The sequence below is a fragment of the Aulonocara stuartgranti genome, assembly GCF_965226115.1.
Source record: "Aulonocara stuartgranti genome assembly, chromosome: 22".
NCBI lineage: Eukaryota > Metazoa > Chordata > Actinopteri > Cichliformes > Cichlidae > Aulonocara > Aulonocara stuartgranti.
The window spans coordinates 31,717,381-31,742,997 of NC_138957.1; the positions used below are offsets into that span (position 1 = coordinate 31,717,381).

Consider the following 25,617-nt stretch of genomic DNA (forward strand, 5'->3'; position numbering starts at 1 on the left):
CCAAGAACTGACTCACCTCCTTTATGGCCCTGGGAGGCGGGCAGGATGCTATGGCAGCTGCTTTATCCATCTGAGGGTCCGCCTGCCCACCTCCCAAGTGGTACTCCAGATAATCTGCCTACCTCTGTCCAACCGCACGCTTCTTCTGGAAGGGTGGAATAATGTCTGCGTCAGGGACTCACATACTGTGACACTGCATTCACCTTGCGCTGAAACTTGCAAAGAACTGTATAGACCAATCTTTCTTCACCACAAGAACTATGGGGCTACACCACGTGCTGTGTGACTCTTCTATTACTCCCATTTTTAGCATTTCAGCCAATTACCTTTTAACAATGTGTCTTTTAAGGTCAGCTTCCTCTAGGGCTGTAAATGCACTGTGACTCCTGGGCACGTTTCAAAATGATGCTCTATGAGAGATGTATGGCTGTGTGTGTGTGTGTGTGACAAATAAAATTTGAATTTGAATATGCGGCTCGGCAAGGTGGAGAACACATCTACAAAATGCTGTTGCAATGCAGCAACATAGGCTCTCTGGACCTGTGTGAGATTGTCATCATAATAGAGGGAGGTGGGAATTGTGGAATTTTGCACCTCCATCCTAAACTTATCTCTCTCCTTAACCAGGCTTACCAGAGAAGTGCTTTAAGCCTCTTCCCAGTCTTTCAGAGGCTGAGGTGATATATCTGCACTCAAAAAAATCTGTTGTTGGATGAACACAATTTAATCATGGCACCCTTTTTGCACACAATTTAACCAAGTACAATAAACCCTTTTCGATCATGTCAAACCAACACATTTAGCATTTGGTGGTTTAATGTAATCAGATTACGTTGGATCAACATACTATACTTACATTGATTTGAAGTGATTTATTTAAGTATGTAGAGTGAAATTTGTTTTAATTCATTCTACACAATTTAAAAAGTTTAGGAAAACAGAATTAAATCTTGTTGTTTCAACAACTACTTTGTTAATCAAGGCAATGATTTCACTCATTTCAACCAAATTATTTAAATTAGATTTGTTTACATTTGTTACACATTTAGAAACCCACTACTTTACAAAAAAAGTCACAATCAGATTATGATAACATTATCTTTATTAACTGGATTTAGTGGACAATATAAAAGCTTACCATTTTTGTACACCTGCAAGCATTATGCCACTTCAAAAGGTAAAATGTTAGAATACTTATTTACATAGGTAATATGTTGGAACCAAAGCTTCCACAACTAAAAACAGATGCAAAATTTGCTCAATATATCGACTGCATTTTAAAAAATTAAACTAAAAGATAAAAATACATCTCCCACTTGGCAAGTTAAAACATGTGACAAAATCGAATTGTGTGAATTTGGAAAAATAAAATAAAATAATTAGAAATATTTTGGGGGCAATACAACAACAACAAAAAATTCCATAGGTGATGAAAATCTATATTTGTTTGGTGTATCTCATTGAAATAATTATTAGTTTGACCAATTTTTATATTTCTGTATTTATTTTTTTAATTTTGGTTGCAGTCCTCCACAGCTAGCAATATAGTTTTGCTGTGTTTTAAAACATGCTAGCAAGCAAAATGGAAACAATAATACAGTGAACTTAACAGGTGGCAGTGGTCTTAAACTTTACAGGACCTTGATACATAAACACAACATAGTACTTCTGTCAGTACTTCTGATCCATTTTGAGCCATCTATATAAGGACAAACAAAAATCATCTGCAGTGCTGTATAAAAGGTGAATTGCCCAACAGAGAGAATCCAAAAACTTAAAAAAAATGTTTTAAATGAAAGAAAAAAAATATAAACAACTCAAATATTAACATTATATATTGGAAATCACCATTGCACCAATGAACCATTCAAGACCTATCAGTCATTTTCAAGTGCTCTCACCCCATAAGCTTGTTTTTCAGAAACTGTACCTTTGAAGACAGCTTTTGTTCATCAAGATTTAAAAGTATCTTCTGGAGGACTTCAAAGGTGCATTTAAGTTCTGGTGGGTAGCTCAGGTTCAAACGGTATATGAGTCCAAACAACAGAGCACATGCTTGTGCAATGTTACCCAAATCAGTGTTAGCCTCCACACCCTCAATCACGACACCAACGTCCTCTGGGTCATCTTCAGGTTCAGCACCCTCCTTCTGGATGACGTACACCTCCATCACAGTTTGCTCCATGCAGCTTTTTGCCTCGCTGTCCGTATCCTACATGAAAAAGTATAAGACAACAAAGTAAAATTTAAGAGATTGTTTAAACAACTGTTTCTATGCTGTTCATAAAATCCAAGTAGTCAAAGTAATAAACAGAAAATTACACCACTAAAGTAGTTGTTAGTAATTACTCCAATACATAAATTATAAAATACACCTCTCATGTCAAAAGAGGTGGCATAATAGTTGGGTTGCGGTCACGTGGTTCTGATGACGTGCGGAGGCAGCGCGATTTTTGAGTGGAGGGCGGAAGTAAACATGGAGGACACTGTGGAGAGTCAGGAGAGCAGCTATTGTGCAACTTTAGACCCCGTTTCTCGGGAGAGATATAAACAGATAGTTAAAAAATATATCGGACGTGATCCGTATTCTTTGAAAATGTCCGAATACACCACAGAAGTAAAGGATTTGCCTACTATCGAGGCTGTGGATATCACCAACTACTTGGTCCTCCAGACTTCTTACTACACTAGGCAGCAAATGAAAGCTTTCAAGAGTCTGGAGGCGTACAATTTTTTTGTCAGCGGGAGGGTCCACAACCTTGGAACAAAACGTCTCCGTGATGGATACAGTTTGGTGTTTGCAAGGGTGAGTGTTTGTTCTTATATTGCTTTATCTTAAACACGCTAACAGTTAGCGGTAGCGGCTTTACTGCGGTCAAGTGAGCCCTCACTTACGAAGTCACAGTCAAGCTAGCTTTAACGTCAACAAACATGCCACATCCTTAGGACTTCGTTAGAGTGACAGTTGTTTGTTTCAAGGTAAACCATTCTCAGCGGTCTAACGAGACACCTCTGAAGACTTGGGTAATTGCAAAGGAGGATGGAGAAGTGATTGCAGCTCATTGCAATTGTATGGCAGGGTTAGTAGCCTGTTCTCCACTGTCACTAGGCTCAAATCCGGGCTCTCAGCCGTCTGTTGCATATCCAAAATCGCCTCTGCACATCGATGCTGTTCTGCCTTAAGCTTCATTCTTTTCTCTCGTTTGAGAACTGATTCCGATCTGGGTTTTCGTTCGTAGCCGAGATTGACCGTCGGAGCCCAGTCCTCCGACTCTTCGTCATCCAAAGCACTTGGGCAGCCTATAGTCCCAATCAAGTCAATATTAGACTACTAACTTAAAAGCACTAAGTAAACGAGAATTTAACGACTACCTAATGCTAATAAGTTCGTTTGCAAACATAACATTACCTCTGACGAAGTGGTCGCTGCAGACACGGGCATTGGCAGACTCTGCTCCTCCCGACTGTAAACGTAAATTTAAAATCCATTTTTTCCTACGTTTTTCGGTTAGAATTTTCCATTTTTCTCCTCTTCGTTGGGCTATTTTTGGTACCCTAAAATACCGTTTATCAGTTTCTCTGGTCGACCTACTGGAGCATCCGTAAACACAACAGGACATAGGCATTTTGCGTACTGTCTGTCTGTGATTTTGCGCTTATCTTTTTCACTTCCGACCGCCAGTCAAATTTCGCGCTTTACGTCGACGTCACGTCTACGTCAAATGAAACCTAGCTATTGACCTCTCACCGGCCCCTCCCCCGAAAGGGCCATTGTCCAATTACACATTATAGCAACCGTTACTGTGTCTGACAAACATTAACCTCAAGCAAGATGGAGAAGCGGTGTGCCCACCGATACGCCGAGAGATTGTGTCTGGAGGAGTTGTGTTCTTTCCATTCACAAAGTCAAAAACAACGTGAATGGATTAAACAGTGTGTATGGCCCCATTCCCAGGTAAATGTACCGAACATTATGAAGCATGTCTGCTCGCACATTCGGGTACCCATTGGTGCGCAGAGGAAACCATTTGTTTGTCGGACGTAGCAAGAGTAACTTAGGGGGACAGGACTCGAGAAAAGGCTAACTCAGCTGCTAAAATAAAACAGGTATAGAAGTGTTAGTACTAAACAGCTCAAAGTTCATAGACATTTCTATTTACAAATACTGATGACCATAACAATGAAAAAACAACAGGACTTGTTTTAATCCAAGTACAGATTCAAAAGCAATATAGTCTTGATGCATGTTAAATGCATTGTATGTTTGTGTATCAAGTTTAAGTAGGCATAAATTTCTTTCCTTCCAATACCAAATTCCAGAAATTCTTTATTGCAACGCTTAATACTGTTTGGTATTCAAGACATCCTTTCCCCAATACCAGGTGTCTTGTTGCTAATCTCAAAATTTTAATTTTAATGATTTGCATTTGAGGCAACGTCACAATTTGTATGAGAATGTTACAGACAACATGCTGTCACAATGGCTCACCAAGTACTCCTTTATTAACTTCTCATAGTCTTCGTTTAGGTGGATGCACAAAGACTTCAAGATGCATGCTCGTCTGGTATGGATGTTGTCATGCTGGAGAGGAGGAGGAGATAATATGAGCCAAAACCAGTCTGTTTTTCTTAAAGCTAGGGTAATCAGTTAACTTGCATAATTATTCTTTAGGTTAGAACCTGGCATGTACCACTTGTTAAGCCGAAACAAAATTGACAACTTCATCTCCAAATAAAAGTTATTTTTGCTGCCTATGACAAAGTCTACTCAATCCTAATACAAACCTTGGAGATGGCAAGCATGAGACCTCTTATTTTCTTTCCACGTGTCCCTCCTTTGGTCAGAAAGATTTCCATTAAGCGTGGCGCGTATTGGTCAAGCTCGGCAAAGAAAGTAGATAGCAGAGGCTTTGTGGTGATTCGCAGAAACTCCTTCTCAATCTGCAATAGAGAACAAATACATTGATTAAAAACGCAACTGTATATTTCACTCACTTCACATCTAAGCTGACTAAAGCTGCTTTTAGAAGACCATGCAGACATCAGTGCTGTCTGTGTAGGACATGAATCAGTCTGTGTCAGATACTGAATTTGAAATTTCCACTAAAGTCACAAGTAAGAGGCAAGTGGAACCAAGATCTAGGCCATTTGCTTTTTGAAGTTTGCAAAGACTGCTAAATTGCACCAGTGGTAGTTCACTCTTTGCAACACAGTATGCTGTTCTAAACAGATTTTTCAGGTTTATTTTTAGTATATTATTTGCAATTGGTGTTTGTTCTGGGAAAGATATTGCAGACTGAGCAATAATCCATTTCTAATGGGGGCCTTTCTTAAAATGACTGGTCCCAGTAACAAAGGCGCTTGTCGACTCAGAAATCGAGGAAAAACCAACAACACACCCGGCAGAACATTATGTTATTTACACGGGTGCACATAAGTGGTCCGCATGTGCGCATTCGCTGTCAAAATAAAAGACGCGCAACAGATAAGAAGTTGCAACGCACGTTTGCATCCATATAAAAGGCTGTTTTTGTCCGCTAGAGTGGGATTTTCACGGCACATTCTGCACCACATCTGTGTGTTCATCATTTGTTTGAAGCCAGCTCACCTCCTGCAATCACTTTTGCGAGAATACGCGCTTCTTTTGTGGTTCGGACTCCTTCTGACATTTCTTTGGAGGTGGAGGAAAACCAAAGTAATTGCTTAAAGGAGCTTCTTCGACATATTTAAGAGTTCTAAACAAATATGTCCTCCTCCAGAAAATCTTATGTACGCAAACACGCGTTGCAACTTCTTATCTTGTGCGCGTTTTTTATTTTGACAGCAAATACGCACTTGCGGACCACTTATGTGCAGCCCCGGTTATATAGCTCGTCATGTTGCAGCCACAGAAATTCTTTTGTCCATGAAACCATAAAGCTGCACTTTCTTTTTGCCTTATAGTCTGATTTGTCATAACTTTTCCGTTTTGTGGTAAGCTTTTCTTTGGCTGTCACTTCTTCACCCTGACCTGTCTTATTTGGCTAAGCAGAACTACAATTAATATCCTGCTGCTTTTACACACGCACTCACATAACACTCAGCGATTGTCTGCGCGATCAACCTCTCACATGTTTAAGCTGCGGGAGATTTCACTTGTCATGTTTGCATAGTAAGCTAACGATTGATAAGACGATGTCAGAGGAATTGGTGCACAAATTATCATCACTCACAGATCAGTGCTGTCGCTCTCTATACACAGGTCGCGCGATTGCAAAGTGAAAGCAAAAAACAAGCGCAAATTCAAACGCGATTTCAATATGTCACATATTGACAGTGGCTCACCGATGCCAATGACATAATTACCCAGCTACATTTCCGAAAGAATGCAGAAGCATTGACATATATTTTTCCTTCTTATGACAGCCCGACGGGCAGGGCAGAGATAGATTTTGGTAGCCCGACTGGAAAAATCGCTAGCCCTGGGACGTCGGGCTAGCCATTTTGCGAGCCCTGTACAGTGTTTCAATAATTGTACCTACTACTCTCCCTGATGGAACAACGCTTGCACTGCCACATACAAGTCACTGAAAGAAAAAAAGAAAAGCAGTTTTAAGGATAGTTTTATTGGCACCTTTTTTTCACTTTGATTAAATCATAAAACTATCATAAAAAATATATGATGGTAAAAGGCTTACCATGTATTAAAGAGGAGGCACAAACAATCAGAAAAAGGGGTCAGCTTTCTTTGTGGTGTTACTATGGTAAAGAAAACAGAAAAAATTATTTTATAAAAATTCCACAGTGGATTTTTTTTTACTTTGTTGCAAATGTATAAAAAAATACAAATACATATAAATACCTCTTGCAATATAAAATTCACAGATAAATATCCAATCTGTTGCCAAATGTAATAGCAGTGTTTCACACTATGCAATAAAGATGCTGGTAGTTGCGGTAAAGGTCCCACAGGCAATTTTCATAACTATCCGCCATTGCCTTTTCCTCTGACCTCGTGTTTATGCTCTTTTTCCCATGCACTAGCATCAAGTCAATTCGAAGGATGCAGCCCCTGAATTTGGACACAGCTAATATTTAGCAAATCACGCATGCTAGTTTAACTTGCATTACTGTGAGAGGCCGAATGCTTAAAATAAAAGGAGAGAGAAAGAAAGAAAGAAATAAAAAATGCAAATGATAATAAAAAAAGTGAACAAAGACCATGTCTTGCAATAACCGTCATTTAAAACCAAAGTGAATGCTAACAGAGCTAGGTAGAAGTTCAATGAGACAACCATACTAGCTTTAGCTAACTTCATTTACTTTGAAAGTGAATTACAAACGTGTTAAATATTGAATTAAACATATCAATAACCACTAAAAACACTATAAGACTAACTGCAAAAACGGGTAAAAAAAAAGAAAAGAAAAACAATGAAGTGGAAATGCTAATAATAGTATAAATATACCCAGAGTGGATTATAAATCAGGTATTAGACGGTACCGATTGGCACCGTCTAATACCTGATTTTCACTGTATTTGCTCCACTCCCGCTGTCTAATGACAACTTACACATTTGGAATTAAAAACATTGTTAAACAATTAATGGACAAAACAACTTCGTTTGACTAAGATATTTTGAGTTATTTATTACTTACCTGTATTGTGGAAGATTCCGCAGAGGGAAATGGCAGTCCACTGAACACATATAACTTCTCCGCGTTCCCGCCTCTTCACTTTTGGGAAGTTTGAGCATGCGCACTAGGCATCGGTTTTAGAGTTGTTGATTTAAAATAATTACATTTAATTGAACTGAAGAATGCAAATCTAGTTCATTAAACTTTTTGTTATTTTATGTTAAACCAACAACTGATAATGATTTAAAAACCTAAACTCAATATGTTCATGTTAAATAGACAAATGTCTATTGAATTAATCAAACAACTGCCTTAGTTGACTTTTTTGAGTGTGTGTGGCTCCTCCTGTGTCAGACCTTAACACTTCATAGTCAACGTCCCCCACTCGCAATGTAACCACGCAGGGTCCTTGCCACTTGGCGAGCAGCTTTGAGCTGGAAGAAGGGAACAATACAAGCACTTTGTCTCCCAATGACAATTGCCTCAGGCTAGCTGCTCAGTTGTACAGGTGCTGCTGATGTTCCTGGGCCTGGACCCCAAATTGTGAAGCTTTGCTCTCAGGTCCAAAACATATTGAATATCATTCTTAGCTGGGCTTGGATCTTCCTCACAGTTTTCCTTAAAAAGCTCCAACAGCCCCCGTCGCTTCCTGCTGAACAATAACTAAAGGGAAAAAAAATTCATGGAGGCCTGGGGCACCTCCTGCCCTGCAAACAGCAGAGGGTCTAACCAGCAATCCCAGTTGCATTCATCCTCGTAAAGAAATCATGGACTCTAAAGTCTTATTCAGCCGCTCCACCAACCTGTCAGTCTGAAGGTGGTAGTGTCCCTTGGTCAACGACTTAGTGTTTTGGGATTCTGGTTCTTTGATTTTTGTTCATTCATTATTGTTTTCTCTGTGTGACTTGTTTCCTAGTTAAGTTATATTATTCCTATTGTAGGTTTTCTGGTTTGTTATTAGGTCCCTTTTCATACCCTACTCTTGTCTCAGTGTCCTGTTTGTCTTCTGGATTAGACCGATTTATAATAGAATTTTACACAAACTTTGCTAAAGAGCACTTCCCTTTACTCCTACAAATGTTTGGTGAGGCTCTGGACAAGGACAGCAGCTTTCAGAAGCTTTTATCTCCCTTTCATTTACGTCTTTGTTTTTCTTTAAGAGAAAAACAAAGACCCACTTAAATGTAATAGTTACAGACCAAGAAAACTGATTAACTGTAACTGCAAAATTTTACACCCTAAAAAAGTTGGCTTTATCCAGACTCATAGCTCTGCCAATAACATTAATTCAATTCAATTTATATAGCACCAAATCACAACAACAGTCACCTCAAGGCGCTTTATATTGTACAGTAGATCATACAATAATAGATACAGAGAAAAACCCTACAATCATATGACCCCCTATGAGCAATCACTTTGGCAACAGTGGGAAGGAAAAACTCCCTTTTAACAGGAAGAAACCTCCGGCAGAAGCAGGTTCAGGGAGGGGCGGGGCCATCGGCTGCGGTTGGGGTGAGAGAAGGAAGACAGGATAAAGACATTAGACGCCTAATTGATATTATCTGGGCAGCCCAAAATAAATCCCCCCAGGTGACTTTTCTCCAGCTATAGCCCTCTCCCATGATGTAGAGAAAGCATTTGACATGGTAGAGTGACGCTTTCTATTCTGTGTATTGTAATCATCCAAGCAAGGTGGTCAAACTTCTCTTTAACAACCTAAGAGCATTAATATTACTGAATTATATCATATAGTTATATAGTTCGATGGGGTATTGGGGGTCCCAAACTTACTGTTATTGTCACGTCCGGTGGCAGACGTGTGGAATTGGAGATCCCAAAATGCGGCAGCTCTGGTGTAGATAAGTATTTATTTAACAAAAGAAAATACAAACAGCAATGGGGTGGGTGAAGGTAGTGATGTGACGTTCTGTATCGAGACTTCGAAGCTTGTGTCAGTAACTGAGGGGGCGTTTCCACGATGTGCGTATCGAGGCTTGCTTCATTTATGGGAGGAGCTGAAAATGATGACGTCCGAAGCCTCGCTGCCCGGCTGTACCACGTGACTGGTTCATGAAGTGGTTCGAACTTTGCCGCGAGCTATGACAGCGATATAAACCCCTCAGACTGCATTCAAAATGTGGGTGTTTGATGGAGAGTTGCGGTTAGTGAGAGTTAGAGACAGTTTAGGAGAAAAAAAAAAATCGCCTACGACCTGCCACAGTGGAGAAACTGTTGTTTTTAAATAAAAACCAATGATGTGTCCCCTAAACACTAATCACTGTCCTTGCCTCAATGTTACAAAAGCACAACCACTGTCCACACCTCACAGTATATGATCATTTCCATTTTAGGCATTTCCAAATAATCATTTTCCATACTGCCAGTATAAATATACACAGTATACTGCCATCACTACAATATACATGTTTTACACACTCCTTTTGTTGTTGACATTTACAGGCTGTGTGCAAAAGGCCACACTCTTCAAATTCATGCCAACTAATATTTTTACGTACAGTAGGTGTCCTACTAGAGCAAATGAAGCTTCAAGAAGCTTCGCGTTGGGGTGAACCAATTGGATGAAAAGCTTCAGTGCTTCATGAGGCTTCATCTGCCCATCACTAGGTGAAGGTGAAACAGGAAAACCTAAACTGGGTAAAACTAACAAAACAAAAACGAAGATGAAGGAAGGTCCGGGGAAATACATACGGAGAGACGCAGGGAGATCGAGGGGAAACAACACAGACGAACCAGCAATGACTAAGACAGAAGACAAGACTTAAAAACACTCAGAGAACACAGGGAGATCACACACAGGTGGGGGACACAGCTGGGAGTGATTAACGTGACGAGACTAGGGAGGCAAACTGAAAACACTCACATAAGACGCAGACCTTCAAAATAAAACAGGAAACACATACACGCAATGACACAACACAAAAACTTCACACAGACAGGGGAACATATAGGAACATGAAAACAAAACCCAGAATAATAATAACTACTAAAACATAAACTCCGGATCATGACAGTTATAATCATTACACTTTTAGTCTGAGGCATATAACTGAAGAAAGAAATACTGAAATTTATTTTTGGGTACATTCTGGTGCTCATACTAACATATTTAAGTTTTTGAATTTAGAACCTTCACTGCTGTCAGGAGTTTTCCTGTAATGCAACTCAGGTCAGAATAAATGGCACTCAGACAGGTCTGCAAATTTTAACGTGCACATGGGTGAGAGCTCGAGAGAGACTCACCCACTGCAGCAGTTGTCACTCTTTATTTATAGTCAAATATGTCTGAGCAGCATGTATTCTCAGAAATACACAGAAAAGATAAAATGCAGAACTGTGCCGGTCCAGGCTTCCTGTTTATACTTTCACAGCTAGTATAGCGTAACTTCTCTATTTAAGAGCAAACACATCTTACAAAGAAGATGAAAACAGTATTTTTCCAGTCACAGGAGGGCCTTTGCTAAATAAGTAAAATACAAATAGAAATACAAGTGGCATCAGCCAACATAAACATCCCATGACATTCCCTCCTGTTTTTACCAATTTAGCAACCTTACAGTGGCTCCTAATTGAGCCTTTCTAAATGCTAAGGCTTTATTATATACAACGAGTCACATCATCTACATCAGTCCATGGCCACTTGTTGGAACATTTTTAGTCAGGACTTAAGCAGTGACTTTATTACATTGAAGTTTCATACCAGTCAATGTCCTCTTCTACATCATGTGGTAGGGTAATGTACATATTAATTGAAGCCGTTACCATTTTCGACACCATGTTCTTCAAACAAGGTATGACACATGAAGTAAACAGACATAGTAACAATAGTAGAACACCAACAAAAACAAGTCCTTTAATCAGCAGGTACTTCCATGAGCCGCTCAAGAGCCACGTGAGCCAATCCTCTGTGTTTGTAACATAGTCCTTTTGTTGTACATCCTGAAGTTGTCTGAGTGTTTTCAGAGCGTTGGTCATATTGGATGAATGTACATTATCTGGAATGTATGTGCAGCATGTGTTGTTAAAGAGGACACATAGTCCTCCTTTCTCGGCGAGAATCATGTCCAATGCTACTCTGTGTTGCATCACCGCAATGCGCAGAGCGTCAATTTCTTGATTCTGTGCGTCGTCGATTTTACATCTTTTTTTCGGGTGAGTGTTAATAAACTCACCAGGAGTGCAATACTAGCCACTAGGAGGACGAGCGTCTTCATGATGACCAGACGCACCAAGTCCTATAGGTGAGTAGACTAGGGGCGAGAAGAACAAGGGCGGGATTCTACCCAAACAGCCCTCTCTCCACCTTCCTAGATCACCTACAGGCAGGGGCGTCGGCGTCTCTTAGTCTATGTTGTCACTCACTTTTTTTACAGTGGCTCTGATAAATCCAAGAGGGTCTTTCGGCAATTTTGCACGCTGTTGGTGTGGTCAGGAGTACTTAATATGGTCCTTCCCAACGGGGTGAGTTCCAATTCTTTCTCTGGAGTATTCGTATAAGGACCCAATCGCCTGGCTTTAATCTGCAAGAGACTGGAGAAGCGTTGCACGGCAGTTCAAAACAATATCCCTATTTTCTACTACTTTTGCCTTCCCTTCTATTAAAGTTGTCTCTCTAACAGATTTATCTATGGGTTCATTTGCATCAATTCATGCATCTTTTCACTGAGGTCTGATTCAAACTATTGTTCTTCTGATTCTTTCCAAAAATAATTTCACATGTAACAATTTGTATATGTGTGTTTTGTGTTTTTGTTTACCTCTTTGTTGTGATCTGGTGGACATCTCTAAACACCATCATGAGTTCAGGCTTCAATTTCAACCCAATTATACTCCTCTGGGCTTCACCTTCCCACTGGCCCCTGTACCCTTCTCAAAGTGTCCTTTGTTGTCTTGAATCTCCAGCAAACACAATCTGTTTCTTCTCTGTTTCTTTTCAGTATTGTCTTTCAAAATTACTCCACGCATGGCAAATCTGACAATCAGTGTCCAGTGCTTTTCCACAGTTCAACTGCCCAGCCTGTAATTCACAGTGCATGTTTCCATCTTGTGGTTCCTTACATGCTGCTGCTGGTGTCCTCAGTTGACAGTGTCAATGGTTCAGAAGCACTGACTTTTGCCTGCTATTAATTCTTCTCAAGTCCACGATGTTCTGTTGGTCTTCATCAGGAGATTAACTGTCCTTTGAGCTTCTTCTCAGGATCGGGACAAGTGGGAGGTCAAGCTGTAAAATTTTAAACCAAACTCTGGCTGTTTGGTTTAAAACTCTGTTTTCTCCCAATTATGTTAATCTATGGTTTGAGAAAAGTCCACCTTTATTTATTTGTGACCTGTATTGACACACTAAACCATACCATTAATATCATTTTCATTTCTTTTCTTAAAACCTCCATTTGCTTCATTGGGCTAGAGTCTAACTCATCTCTCTCCCTCTGGGTGCTTACTTTTATACTTTTTGTTAAAGGACCTGAGTACTTTGTCCCACACTGAAAAAACTTGATAATAAAATTATTTTAACATTAACAGGTCTCTAGAGTGCAACCAATTTGGTCGCAAATAATTTCTCAATGGTGTGACAAAAAAAAAGCCTTGACAGCACCGGTGCGACCAGCCCTTTGAGTAAAAAAAAGTCTCTGCAACTCAAAGTCTCTGTGTGGTCAACAACAGACACACATTATGCCCATATTATGGTCAAAACCAATCAGAGATAGTCAAGGGCGGAACCTCTCAGATGCTCATGTCCAAGGTAAGATGTTCAGATATTGAGATGTTCAGTTCAAAGCCTTTGAGGCTCTTTTTATTTTGACTTTATTTTTATTTTATATATCTTAAATTATTTTAAGTTTAAATGTCAGCTCAGTGAAGCACTTTAAGCACAAGACCTTTTTCAGTACCATATTATTCGGACTACAAGGCGCAACTAAAATCCTTTCATTTCCTCAAAAGTGTGCCTTATGTATGAATTCTGGTCAATCTGTCAAAATGTTTTAGTATGTTTTAGTGGTAAGCTATGAAGCTGCACCGCTTGATGGATTGTTGGATCATTACGGCTACTGTAGTCAGGAGCATCGCAGAGTAATACGTACTGTGCTTCAACATAATATTACCATATTGTATGTGTATAAGGACCCCAAAATGGCACCTGTTAAGAGACATGCTTACAAAGCGGATTTCAAACTCTATCAGTCACGCATTAGAACATGGAAATAGAGCAGCTGCGAGAGAATTCCACATTAATGGATCAATGGTACAGAAGTGGAGGAAACAAGAAGAATTTGATGAGTAAAGTTTGACTTATTTGACTGTTTTGTTTCGCTTAATGCACCTTATAATCGGATGCGCCTTATGATCTAAAAAAATATGGTAGCTTCTGTTTGTTGTAGAACTGTGCTCCAAATAAAGAACTTTGTGTTGACAAGCTTGTGAGTTAATCATTTACAAATCAATATTGTCTGTATGGACAGCAATTTTTTTTAAAAAGTGAACATGTAAAGCTGCGGTGTTAAGCGATGCGGTTGAAAAAATTTGGGTGCACCTAACCTTTGTGCTGGTGCACCTAAGAAAAAAAGTTAGGCACACCAGTGCAACCATGGCAAAAAGTTAGTCTAGAGCCCTGATTAACTAAAAAAGATGGATTTAGGAGAGATAGTTATTTTAAACTTTTCTACCAGTCCTTCACAAAGAGAGAACATTTTCTCCTGCTCGCTCCATATCTCAGCTGGTGCTGGCTCTTCTTTCTCCTCCTCGTCCTCATGCAGTGCTGAATTTCTCCTGGTGTATCATCAGGAGTGGAACCACCGTCTCATCAGCTCTCCCTAAGAAATGATCACAGATGATCTGAAATAGTGGGTTTCTTAGTCTGTCCTGAATCTGGACATGTGCAGTTCTCAGACACAGAAATCAAATGTTTATCTTTACTCCACAGATCTCCCCAAAGTGTCTCTCCTCCAGAAGTCTTCCTCCTCTCCAGTCACCTGCCACGCTACAGGTTTCTATCCTAACAGAGCCGAGATGGTCTGGAAAAAAGATGGAGTGGAGCTTCATGAGGGTGTGAACAAAGGAGAGATTCTCACCAACAATGACGGGACCTTCCAGATGAGTGTTGACCTGGATGTCTCATCAATCAAACCTGAAGACTGGCACAGATACAGATGTGTGTTTCAGCTCTCTGGTGTGAACGAGGACATCATCAACAAACTGGACAAAGCAGTGATCAGGACCAATGAAGGTAACACAGGAATCAGAAGTGATAATAATGAAAAATATAAATTTTAAGAGTCCTGCAGTTCATGTGGTTTTATCTGTTAAGTTCCTCTTCAGTCTGTAACACTGATATGTTATACAAACATACATGGATCATCGTGTGAGTGCTCGCTTCCTAAAAATATTTTTCCCAATTAAATGTTTTGAAAGCTGTAAAGCAGATATTTTTTTATCTAGCATAGCTCTTTATTGTTGTCTATTCACTCTTTACTGAGCTTTGATGAATACAGATCCTCATCAACATGCTTTTTTGTTGAGCTTTGTATTTAAATATTTCTTTACTTTGTGCTTATAGAGACAAAGTTTGCAAGTCTGTGATATGCTAAAGTGGATTCTGTGTTTGTCGTGCAGCTGCTGGTCTTTTATTTTCTTAATATTTTTTCCATTATTTTTATCTAGGTGAAACTGATTATTCTCTTTACTGCCTCAGTTTGTTATTTGTTTGTTGTTGTTGATCTACAGTACCTACAGGAAATAATCTCGCCATCATCATTGCCGTTGATGCTGTGGTTTTTGTCCTCGGCGCTATGATTGGATTCATTGTCTACAAAAAGAAAACAAGTGAGGGAGAAAAACATAAAAAAAATAATTTTTAGTTAATGCTCTTATACAAAAGTGTATAAGCAGCACAGGCACAGTGTCATGGAAATATGGATTACATTATAATATGACAAAGGAAATGCATGAAATATTATAACTATAAGAGTTTAAATTATCTTTATTTTCTCTTTTACTTCAGGCAGATGCTTACAGCCTCGTAAGTAAAACTAGTGTCTGTTTTCTCTTATACCTTAAACATTCTGTAGATCACAAAGTATTTTTCTGTATTTTATGGTAAATAACTTTTTCAGGGTTCTGAACAAGTGTAAGTTCAGACAGGATGTGGACTAACAATGTGTTTCTGAACTTTTACAGCTATGAAGGATCCTGTGGTTAAGGAGCCACTGAATCCTGCTCCAAAATTCTAAATGACAAACAACCTTCCACACAGTGAGTTACTTCACTTTAAACAAAGCTGTTAAACTGTTTCTTTATTTCTGTAAACTGCTGCAACACACTATAACTCCACCAACACTTTCAGTTACTTTTCATCAAAAGTGTCTAAAAGTCAAATTATAGTAAGTTATATTATTAAAAGGAAGACGTTTTTCTGAAAAATTCACATCTGTTTGCCAGTTAAACTTTAAAGTTGTATCAAGTACAAACAGTGACAACACAACATTAATGAACTATTTATTAACTAATGTATAATAAAACTGTGCCAGATTAAAACAAATGTTTATGCTCACAAAGTTTTCTAATCAAATATTTCACTGAACCAGAGGTCTTTTATGTGTAACTGATTTTTATCAGTAAATATGTAGCAGATATTTATTCTAAATCACTGTTTTAACAAAATCTTAATGTTGTTTAATTTTTGTCTGCAGTTTTATGGAGATATATTGCATTCGGGCCAACATTCCCTCTGCCCCCCCCTCCACACCAACACCACCACCACACACACACGCACATAAAACATTAAGGATTGTACATGAACAGAAAACCTTCGTTGGAACCATGCTGAATTTCACCAGAGAAACACACACACATATGAAGAGAGAGAGAGTATGCATTGTATACAAACTGCTACCAAACAGCCATCATAATTCGTCATACAATGAGAACAGGACAAATCAACAATTGACAATAACTAATGACTTAATATTAAAATCTGTAACATAATGTATTGCTTGGAGTTTAGTCTTTACTGTTACTATTTTACCATTTCTTCTTTGAGCAACTGTAACCTTCCTTAGGGATTAATAAAGTATTCTGATTCTGATTGTTTCAGGATACATGACACATTTGCTTCCTGTATCTTTTGCTCGTTTCTCCTCCTCTTCTTTTCTATTTTTCTAAACTGAGCACCTGATGGCTTTGAACTTTTCTTGTCCATCTTCCATTGGTTTTAATTTTGCACTGCAGTATGAACACAAATCCACCAACCCGAGGATCACCACAACATAACCTAACAGACCTACACCTTAGTTCACAGATTCACTTTGTCTAAGGTGTATTTCTGGGATTTCACACAACCCAGGATTCAGATCATGAATACATAATGGGCTTGGATTTACAACATTATGAATGAAATGGGCTCTATTTGGAAGCAGCCGCCCCCCTTCACAAACATGTGTTGAATTCCAGGAGACCTTAAAAGATTTTACTTTATATCTGATTTATTTCTTAATTAATAAAGATTATGTTTATTCTCTGTTGTTTGATTTAAGATATGTTTTGAGTGTTTTTGATTTTAGAGTTTAGTTCAAGTTGAGATTCTGGAGGGTTGTGTGGGTTATGTTTTTAACACATTGGTGGGTTTGTTTCTGTTTATATATCAGTAAAACTGCATTGCTCTTTCTCGCCTTTTTGTACTTTTGTTTTTCAATAAAGTCCCAAATAATCCAAATTTCTGTGACTTTTAAAAAAAATAAAATGTACACTTGGCTAAAGTTTCATGAATCCAGCCCAAATATTAATGGATTAGCTACAATTTAACTCGTGATAGTAGCTCAGTAAGCTTAGGTGTAATGATGCCAGCTCCAGTCCATTAAGTGTCCTTGTGACAAAAGTATTGTGTGTGTGTTGTATTGTGGTTCGATGTTTGCTTTTGTGGATGTTTATTTTTTTCATTTGGTTTACCAACACTAGACTTGACAATTTGCATATGATGAAGTAACTGACCTCACAGCCCATTGTTCCTTCAGTGGGCTGGTTTCAGTTATTGTGCAAATGCACTGTTTATGGGAAACCTGCAGTCAGCTGAGACTGAAGAAGTCACCTGGATGAGTGACGAAATGTTTCTCCCACTGAAAACTACGTCCAGATGAACAGAATCAACCTTCACACTTTATAGACTTGTGCTATTCCAGAATGGTCGCCTGAATCAGAGTATAAAAGGAAGCCAGCTGCTTTTAGGGGGGTTGGGTTCTTTGGCGTGTGTTGACACGTAAACTCATACCTTATTTAATAAAGACTACCAGTTGATGGCAAAATTTAATTCCAGCCTCGTGCCATTTTGTTTGAACTGACACATGACCGCCAGCCAGCTTGACAGAGTTTAAAAGAACTGTTAGTGCAGAGATTTTGAAATAATGTTTGCCGAACATTAATAATCAAGGCTTCTTAAAACCAAATGGTGTTACATCTATAGCCACTGTTTGGTGTTTTAACAGTGTAAGGCTTGAGATGCTCTCAGCCACATGTCTCAGATTATTTTAGTTGCTGATAGTTTAGCAGAAAATCTACACTGAACCCTTCAAGCCAGTAGATCCACATTATGAATAAATATGATTGTAAACAAAAAGCAAACTGATAACAATTTAATGATTCAGATTTAGTCCTGTGAAGTTTACATTTATGTGTATTTATGCTTTACATATATATCACATATATAATTCATTCAGAAACAGACTTTGCACATTCAAAACATGAGAGGACAATAAGTGCTGCGAAGTTATTTATATTTTGAGCTAAATGCTCCTTCGTCCTACAAGCAAAACTAATTTCCATGTGCTCTGAACTCCAGTGTGAGATTTAAAAGGTGTTTCTTTCAAAATTGGTAGTATTATGTTTAATGTTAGTAAAACTGTCAGGTTAGATTAGTATGTGTTTCTGAGTTTAAGGCTGCGGTCCAGGAGAAACTAAATCCAAAAGCTGAATGACAAAAAAAACAACAACCCTGAGCACAGAGAGCTGCACCAAGCTTTAAAAAAATCATTCTTAAAGCACCGGAAATTTTTTTTACTGTTATTTTTAATCTCTGTAAACTCTAAATTGTTCTGGCTAACAAAATCTTTTGCACCAAAAAAGCAGCTATATTAGAAATTAAAACATTTATTATAATCAAATTTATTTATTTGTACTCTGAAAGAAACCTTTTAAAATTATTTAAGAAAAAATTTCTGTAGATAAATCTACATTATGCTTAAACGTTGAAGTATCCAAAGATGATGACCTTGCCTGGAACAATATTTTAATATTTAAGGAAAAGAAACTGTAAAAATGTACAAAATTAGAAAGTACTTTATATTCTGAGGTCTCATTTCTCATCTCACATGACTTAATTCAAACACTTTTCATCCAGAATGTCAGGAAGTGTAATAATGTGTCAGTGCTTACTGACAAAACTCTCTGTAAAACCACTCGGGTCAGTTCTGATTGGATAGGATTTTTCAGCCTGAGGTCACTATTTAAAAAAAGCAAAATCTGTGTCTGCGTTAGTACTACATATAGAGCTCGCTTCTTGGTTTCACTCCATCTCATCCCAGTGTATTTCTCAGATGGAGTTAAACTGGGATTAATAAAAAATGAAACAAACAATAATTTTGCTGTCTGTCTAAGTTCATCTGTGGTAAAGATGTGATATTAGCTGTTAGTACAGTGGTATGCAAAAGTTTGGGCACCCCTGATAATTTCCATGATTTTCTTCATAAATCATTGATTTTTGTGGATCAGCAATTTCAGTTAAATATATCATACAGCAGACAAACATAATGATATTTGAGAAGTGAAAAGAAGTTTATAGGATTTACAGAAAGTGTGCAATAGTTACTTAAACTAAATTAGGCAGGTGCATAAATTTGGGCACCCCAAAAGAAATATTACATCAATATTAGGTAGATCCTCCTGTTGCAGAAATAACAGCCTCTAAATGCTTCCTACAGCTTCCAATGAGAGTCTGGATTCTACAAAACATCTCCAGTTCAGTCAGGTTTGATGGTTTCCCAGCATGGACAGCCCGCTTTAAGTCACACCATAGATTTTCAATAATATTCAGGTCTGGGGACTGAGATGGCCGTTCCAGAACATTGTCCTTGTTCCTCTGCATGAATGCCTTAGTAGACTTTGAGCAGTGTTTAGGGTCGTTGTCTTGTTGAAATATTCAGCCCCGGCCAAACTTCAGCTTTGTGACTGATTCTTGAACATTGTTTCCAAGAATCTGCTGATACTGACTGGAATCCATGCGACCATCAACTTTAACAAGATTCCCAGTACCTGCACTGGCCACACAGCCCCACAGCATGATGGAACCGTCACCACTACCTGTGGGTAGCAAGTGTTTCTCTTGGGATGCTGTGTTCTGTTTCCGCCATGCATACCGCCTCTTGTTATGTCTAAATAACTCAATAACTCAGTCCACAGCACCTTATTCCAAAACGAAGCTGGCTTGTCCAAATGTGCTTTAGCAAACCTCAAACGACTCTGGTTGTGGCATGTGCACAGAAAAGTCTTCTCCTGCATTGCTCTCGCTTAATAGTTGAACGATGCACAGTGACACCATCTGCAGCAAGATGATGTTGCAGGACTTTGGAGCTGGTCTGTGGGTTGACCCTGACTGTTCTCACCATCCTTTGCCTCTGCTTATCTAAGATTTTACTTGACCTGTCACTTCGGGCCTTAACTAGAACTGTGCCTGTGGTCTCCCATTTCCTCACTATGTTCCTCACAGTGGAAACTGACAGCTGAAATCTCTGAGATAGCTTTTTGTATACTTCTCCTAAACCATGATGTTGAACAATCTTTGTTTTCAGGTCATTTGAGTTGTTTTGAGGCTCCCATGTTGCCACTCTTCAGAGAAGATGCAAAGAGGAGAAAAACTTGCAATGGGCAGTCATAAATACCCTCTCTCATGATTGGATTCACCTGTGTATGTAGGTCAAGGGTCAATAAGCTTACCAAACAAACTATGTGTTCCAATAATCGGTGCTAAAGGTATTTCAATAAATAAAACAATAAGGGTGCCCAAATTTATGCACCTGCCTAATTCTGTTTAAGTAACTATTGCACACTTTCTGTAAATCCTAAAAACTTAATTTCACTTCTCAAATATCATTATGTTTGTCTGCTGTATGATATATTTAACTGAAATTGCTGATCCAAACAACCAAAGATTTCTGAAGAAAAATCATGGAAGTGACCAGGGATACCCAAACTTTTGCATACCACTGTATGTGACTGTCCTGGATTTCACTCTGTTGACTGCAGTCTGTGTCCCACAGAGACCAGTTGTGAATAGGATGGTGCGAGTGAAGAACTTAACAGTTATGGTCAGTCTATGACAGAGAAGACTATATCACTACATGCAAATACTAATAACTCAAGAACAGCAGGCCTTTGAAAGTAAAACGAAGAGTGACAGTAACAAAGCTTTGTTAGAGCAGCTACTTCACCCAGGAGTGGCTAAAGTATTTGGAACATGTGAGGAGTTATCTGCTAAAAACAGGTTAGATCAGATGCTGATGTACATTCATTTTGCAGATCTGCCCTTTTTCACTCTCTGTTGTGTTGAATGCTTCATCCACTTTACAAGTAGTTATACTATGTTAGTTCAGGCTTTGTCCTTAAAAATATGAGCAATTTGACAGAAATCACACCAGATATGATGAATCTCACATTTCATCTCAAAATATAAAGAACTCTGAAAAAGTCTTGAGCTATGTGTCATTTTTTTTAAAAAAATACTTTTTTTAGGAATAGGTGCAATGATTTATGGAAAAATGAACAAACATACAAACAAAAGTATAAATTCAGTATATGAGGCAAAAAGAGAGTCTGTATAATTCTAACAAGCTTGAAAGTGAACATTCGGTATGATCGTCTTTAACAAAGACTCTTGGGCAGCTTTCTTGTCATTTCCTTTATGAGGTCTTCAGGAAGAGTTCTTCAGACTTCTTGAAGGATGTTTAAAGCTGATTTTTCTGTTCTCTGTGAAGATATTACACAGAGACTATAGACCATAAACTAGAGACAGTTTTTTAGGCACACTGCACATGATGCTAAGATATTCTGAGATGTAAGTTTTCAGCTTATAGCTCTTTGGGAATAAGAAGAAACACTTTGAAAGACTTTCTAAAAGCCTGGAGAGTTATTGATAAAGACTAGTTAAAAATTAAAACAAAGTCTGGCTCTTTGAAAAGAAAATATAAAGAAATAAGAATAAGGGCGACTCAAGAATTTAACACAATATTGAAATTTCCTCCTAACTTTGAACTGTGTATCTGTCTCTTGTATAATTTTGTATTGTATAATAGAGTAGCTATTGTTCTTTACATTATTTACAAGGACAGTTCACCCTGCAAATTCACCCAAGGGTGAGACCATGCATGTTAGTTAGACCATGTTAGTTTGATCAGCTTGCATCCTTAATATACTTGCTACTTATTCTAAACAATATATAAAATACTTCATGGGTATGACATATGGCTAAGAAACCACCTGCGAGCAATATTTTCAAATTGTTGAAGAAAACACAAACTAATTCAAGGATGAGAAAAAGTGAGATGAGAAAAATTAACCCCAGCAAGAAACATGAAGAGCAGATGCTGCAACAACACAGGATATAATCCAAGCAGCAATGATCCTCCTGTAAGTAGGAAAAACTCCACCTGCTGATGTGACTGTCCAGCGTTTGGCTTGAAAATATTCTCAAAAGAAGTGTTAGCTTTATGTGACTATGCCATGAGGAAAGCATGAATCAAGCTTTATGCTATAACTGCCTGTAGAACAGCTGAAGCTGTTCTTAGATTTTACTGGTCTGTGTACAATCGTACAAATTTAGCATTGCCAGCAGATTGTTGTCAGGTTTGTTCCTGGTCGGTGCTGGTCTGCAGTGTAATGAAAAGTCAAACTATTATTATTTTGAATAACTTTTATATAAGTATGAGTAAAATAGCTGTAATCTTTTAATATACAGTGGCTTGCAAAAGTAGTCGGCCCATTTGAACTTTCCCACATTTTGTCACATTACAGCCACAAACATGAATCAATTTTATTGGAATTCCACGTGAAACATGCAGTAGAACAGTAGGCCCATATATTTTAAATTCCCTCGTTCAAGACCATGATGACTTAAAATCACAGCTCTATGTAAAGATTTGACTTAATTTTGTGAAAAACAAATAACACAAAAACAGTAACATACCATCTGTACATCAGCTCAATAATTTGCTGTAGGCAAAGGCCAAGACTGTTTGCCACCCAAAGCATTTTTCTTGCAGCATATCTGTCAAAAATGTCCATCAGGATTATTTTTAAATGGATTGCTTTTTCTGGTAACTCACATTTACAATCACAGACAAAAGACAAACAAATTATTAAATTTGTGTGATTTTCCAGTTTGAAAGCACAGAGGTACAGTGCTCAGCACTGTTGACTGTGAGGTTCCATGTTCAAATCACCTGATTTAATTATATGGTTTTTCCCTCTTTCTACAGTCTAAAGAAGTTAGATTGTGGTTCGTAATTGGACATGATGTGGTTGTGAACATATAGGTGTCTGTGCTGCAACGTGTCTAGTTCCCATGGCTGCAAAACAAGCTTGCGTCATCATTCCTCCACCACCATGTTGACAAGTGATATGCTGTGTTTATTTATTCGTTCCTCAACATGGTGCTGTGCATTAAGGCCAAACATTTCCACTTTGGTATTTTCTGTTGAAACTTTAAAACTTAATCTGCACTGGAATTTAGAAAGGAGGAGGAGACTTTCACCTGACAACTAACCAAACATACCATATTTGTTCAGTCTTTCTCTAATTGTACTCATAAACCTTAACATGTACAGTAACATGCTAAATGATACCTGTAGATTTGTATAGCTCTTTATTTTATTTACTCTTTATCATGTAGTTTCTCTGAGCACTTATTCGAGAGAAGTCCGAAATACATTCTTATTACTGTTTGTTTGGACTTTTAAGCTACCCTACCAGGATATTTTCATTCAAATGCTAAGACAAAATGTCAATATCTATGAATGTGGAGACTCAAAAGACTAGTTAGGTAATAGTTGCCGATGGATTTATGAAACTTGATAGAAACTTGGACGTTTGCAATAGGTGAATTGGTGAACTACCGAGGTTGCGCCCAAATGCTTAAAACTGTTAGCTGGTCAGTGTTTTCAGGTGTGCTTGTACTACCTGTATGGTGCGGAGTGCTGACTAAGTCATGTTAAACCCATTAAAGCGTCAAGCTCAAATATCTTTTCATTTTTGTGCACTGTTCTCTTGTCGGCACACATTTTCTGTTTATTGAAGCCTTTTGTGAATAATTTTGATCATGTAAAAACTGGGAATTGGTCCCTATTGACAATACTCTTATTTTTTGCATATGTCATTTAGGAAAGGTAATTGGTCACTGAACTTTTTGCAACTATGTGTATTTCTAAATTTTGTGGAAAATGCCTGGAGCAAGCCCTCATAATCAGGCTTTGATAGGGAACTAGGACAAGGTCATCCACAGTGGTGACTGTATAAACTGATCCCCCCTTTCCTTGGGTTTTAAGCACTTTAAAGACTACTGGACTCCAAATATCTTGAATTTTGTAATGGTCTCTAATGCCAACCCTTTAAGGTAAACAGTCTTGCAGGGGTACTTACATGATTCCTTACATGCTGATCAGCGTGTTAGCTGCAGTGTTTTAGTGACACCTTTAAAACCTATGGCGTAACTGGGTCTGGTGTTCCACAATCCAGTCATGAGTGCTGCCGCCCACAGGCTCATGAATCCTTCGTAACAGGCAATTGATCTAAAAATCAAGAAAAATGGTGACTTATCAGTCGACTGATGTGGTAACCTGTGGTAGAAAACAGAGACAGTCTCTTTTCTCTGTGGAAGGAAGGGTGCATAGTACACTGTGCACAGTGTGATTAAATTGCTCACACTGACCATTACCAACTGGATGGTGAGGGAGCACGGTGGCCAATGGCGTGTCCGGCGGGGTGGCCTGGGGGTGCACAGGCCACCCCCCCAACCAGACTGGCCACCCCAGGTGCCACCCCAAAGGCAAAATAATAAACTTCAATCAAATATCAAATGTCCGATTATGTTTTCACGGTGAAGCTCAGATATCCGAGTGTAAGTGAATGCAGCATCGCTTCTGCGCTATGCGCATCACGTTAGCAAAGGTAGGAGAGCCAAGCGCGAAAGACGGCACTGCAGGAAACAATTTTTCGGTGAAAGAAAATGAGGACAGAATAAATGTCCCGGTAAGTAATATCAAGTTTGTTGAGTTTAGTAAACTTCGGTGAAATTAGAATACCAAGGAAAAAATAACACTTAAAGAATTATTGCAGCCGTGGAATATTTCAGACAGTATGCTACTGAGGGGAGCTAACATAAGAGTTATGAGTTATAAGATATAATCTAAGTCGTAACATTGCTGTATGGAGCTGCAGATTTGGTTGCAGGTTAACATACCTGGACTGGCCATCGGGCATACCGGGCATGTGCCCGGTGACTTATTTTTTATTTTTTTTGTAATGGCATGAACAATGAGAGGTGGTGGATTGGCCAGATGCAGGTCGATGTGTAAAAATAACTCAGTTGTTTGGTGGTGGCTATGGCGGGGCTTCCACAGAGGCAGCAGGTGGATGAGGGAAGGGGAGGCAGGAGGAGAGCCCCGAGGCAGCCACCAGTCCGAGTGTCAGGTGAACTGAACTTCAGGTAAGAAGTTATGACCTGCAGTCTATCTGGGTCAGATATAAACCAAGTTTAGGTGGAGTTTATTTTCATGTTGCTGACTTTTTACTGTCAGTTGCAATAACTCATACTGCGTTCTAGCCAGCTTGACGGAGTTTATATACAGCTGGGTGGGTGCTATGATGTTACTGATAGTGAACTTTATTTTATTCATAAGGTTAGTTAGTAGAGTTGCCAACGGCTCCTTAAAAAATGGAATGGTC

The 25,617-nt window shown here is 38.6% G+C and overlaps 3 protein-coding genes across 5 annotated transcripts in view; 2 read left to right on the forward strand and 1 right to left on the reverse strand.

Moving 5' to 3' along the window:
* The window catches only part of LOC309699207 (class I histocompatibility antigen, F10 alpha chain-like), a 63,423-nt gene extending 45,485 nt beyond the window's left edge, over positions 1-17,938 (forward strand). Inside the window, exons 5-8 of the mRNA XM_082522130.1 lie at positions 15,361-15,459; positions 15,638-15,655; positions 15,814-15,888; positions 16,326-17,938. Coding sequence (XP_082378256.1) covers positions 15,361-15,459; positions 15,638-15,655; positions 15,814-15,866 — 170 coding nt within the window. The 3' untranslated portion in view covers positions 15,867-15,888; positions 16,326-17,938. The remainder of the gene's footprint in view (positions 1-15,360; positions 15,460-15,637; positions 15,656-15,813; positions 15,889-16,325) is intronic.
* Positions 1-25,617, forward strand: part of LOC309699229 (class I histocompatibility antigen, F10 alpha chain-like) — a 52,646-nt gene that overhangs the window by 16,726 nt on the left and 10,303 nt on the right. The gene's annotated exons all lie outside the window — the stretch shown is intronic.
* LOC309699248 (uncharacterized protein) lies at positions 1,051-7,904 on the reverse strand. 3 transcript variants are annotated; one of them, XM_082522200.1, is made up of 6 exons: positions 7,639-7,904; positions 6,678-6,738; positions 6,522-6,566; positions 4,786-4,941; positions 4,490-4,582; positions 1,051-2,212 (listed from the first exon to the last, which is right to left on the reverse strand). In XM_082522200.1, the coding sequence occupies exons 4-6, from the start codon at positions 4,855-4,857 to the stop codon at positions 1,898-1,900; spliced, it is 480 nt and encodes a 159-aa protein (XP_082378326.1). In that variant the 5' UTR covers positions 4,858-4,941; positions 6,522-6,566; positions 6,678-6,738; positions 7,639-7,904; the 3' UTR covers positions 1,051-1,897. The 3 variants fall into 3 exon arrangements, with proteins under 3 accessions (XP_082378326.1, XP_082378325.1, XP_082378327.1); XM_082522199.1 differs by having other exon boundaries at positions 6,518-6,566; positions 7,639-7,901; XM_082522201.1 differs by lacking the exons at positions 6,522-6,566; positions 6,678-6,738.

Coding starts and splice junctions, on each gene's coding strand:
- LOC309699248 (XM_082522201.1), bottom strand. CDS start 4,857: ATGGAAATCTTTCTGACCAAAGGAGGGACACGTGGAAAGAAAATAAGA. Junction 4,583..4,785: donor TCATGCTTGCCATCTCCAAG/GTTTGTATTAGG, acceptor CCTCCTCTCCAG/CATGACAACATCCATACCAG. Junction 2,213..4,489: donor AGTTAATAAAGGAGTACTTG/GTGAGCCATTGT, acceptor TTTTTCATGTAG/GATACGGACAGCGAGGCAAA.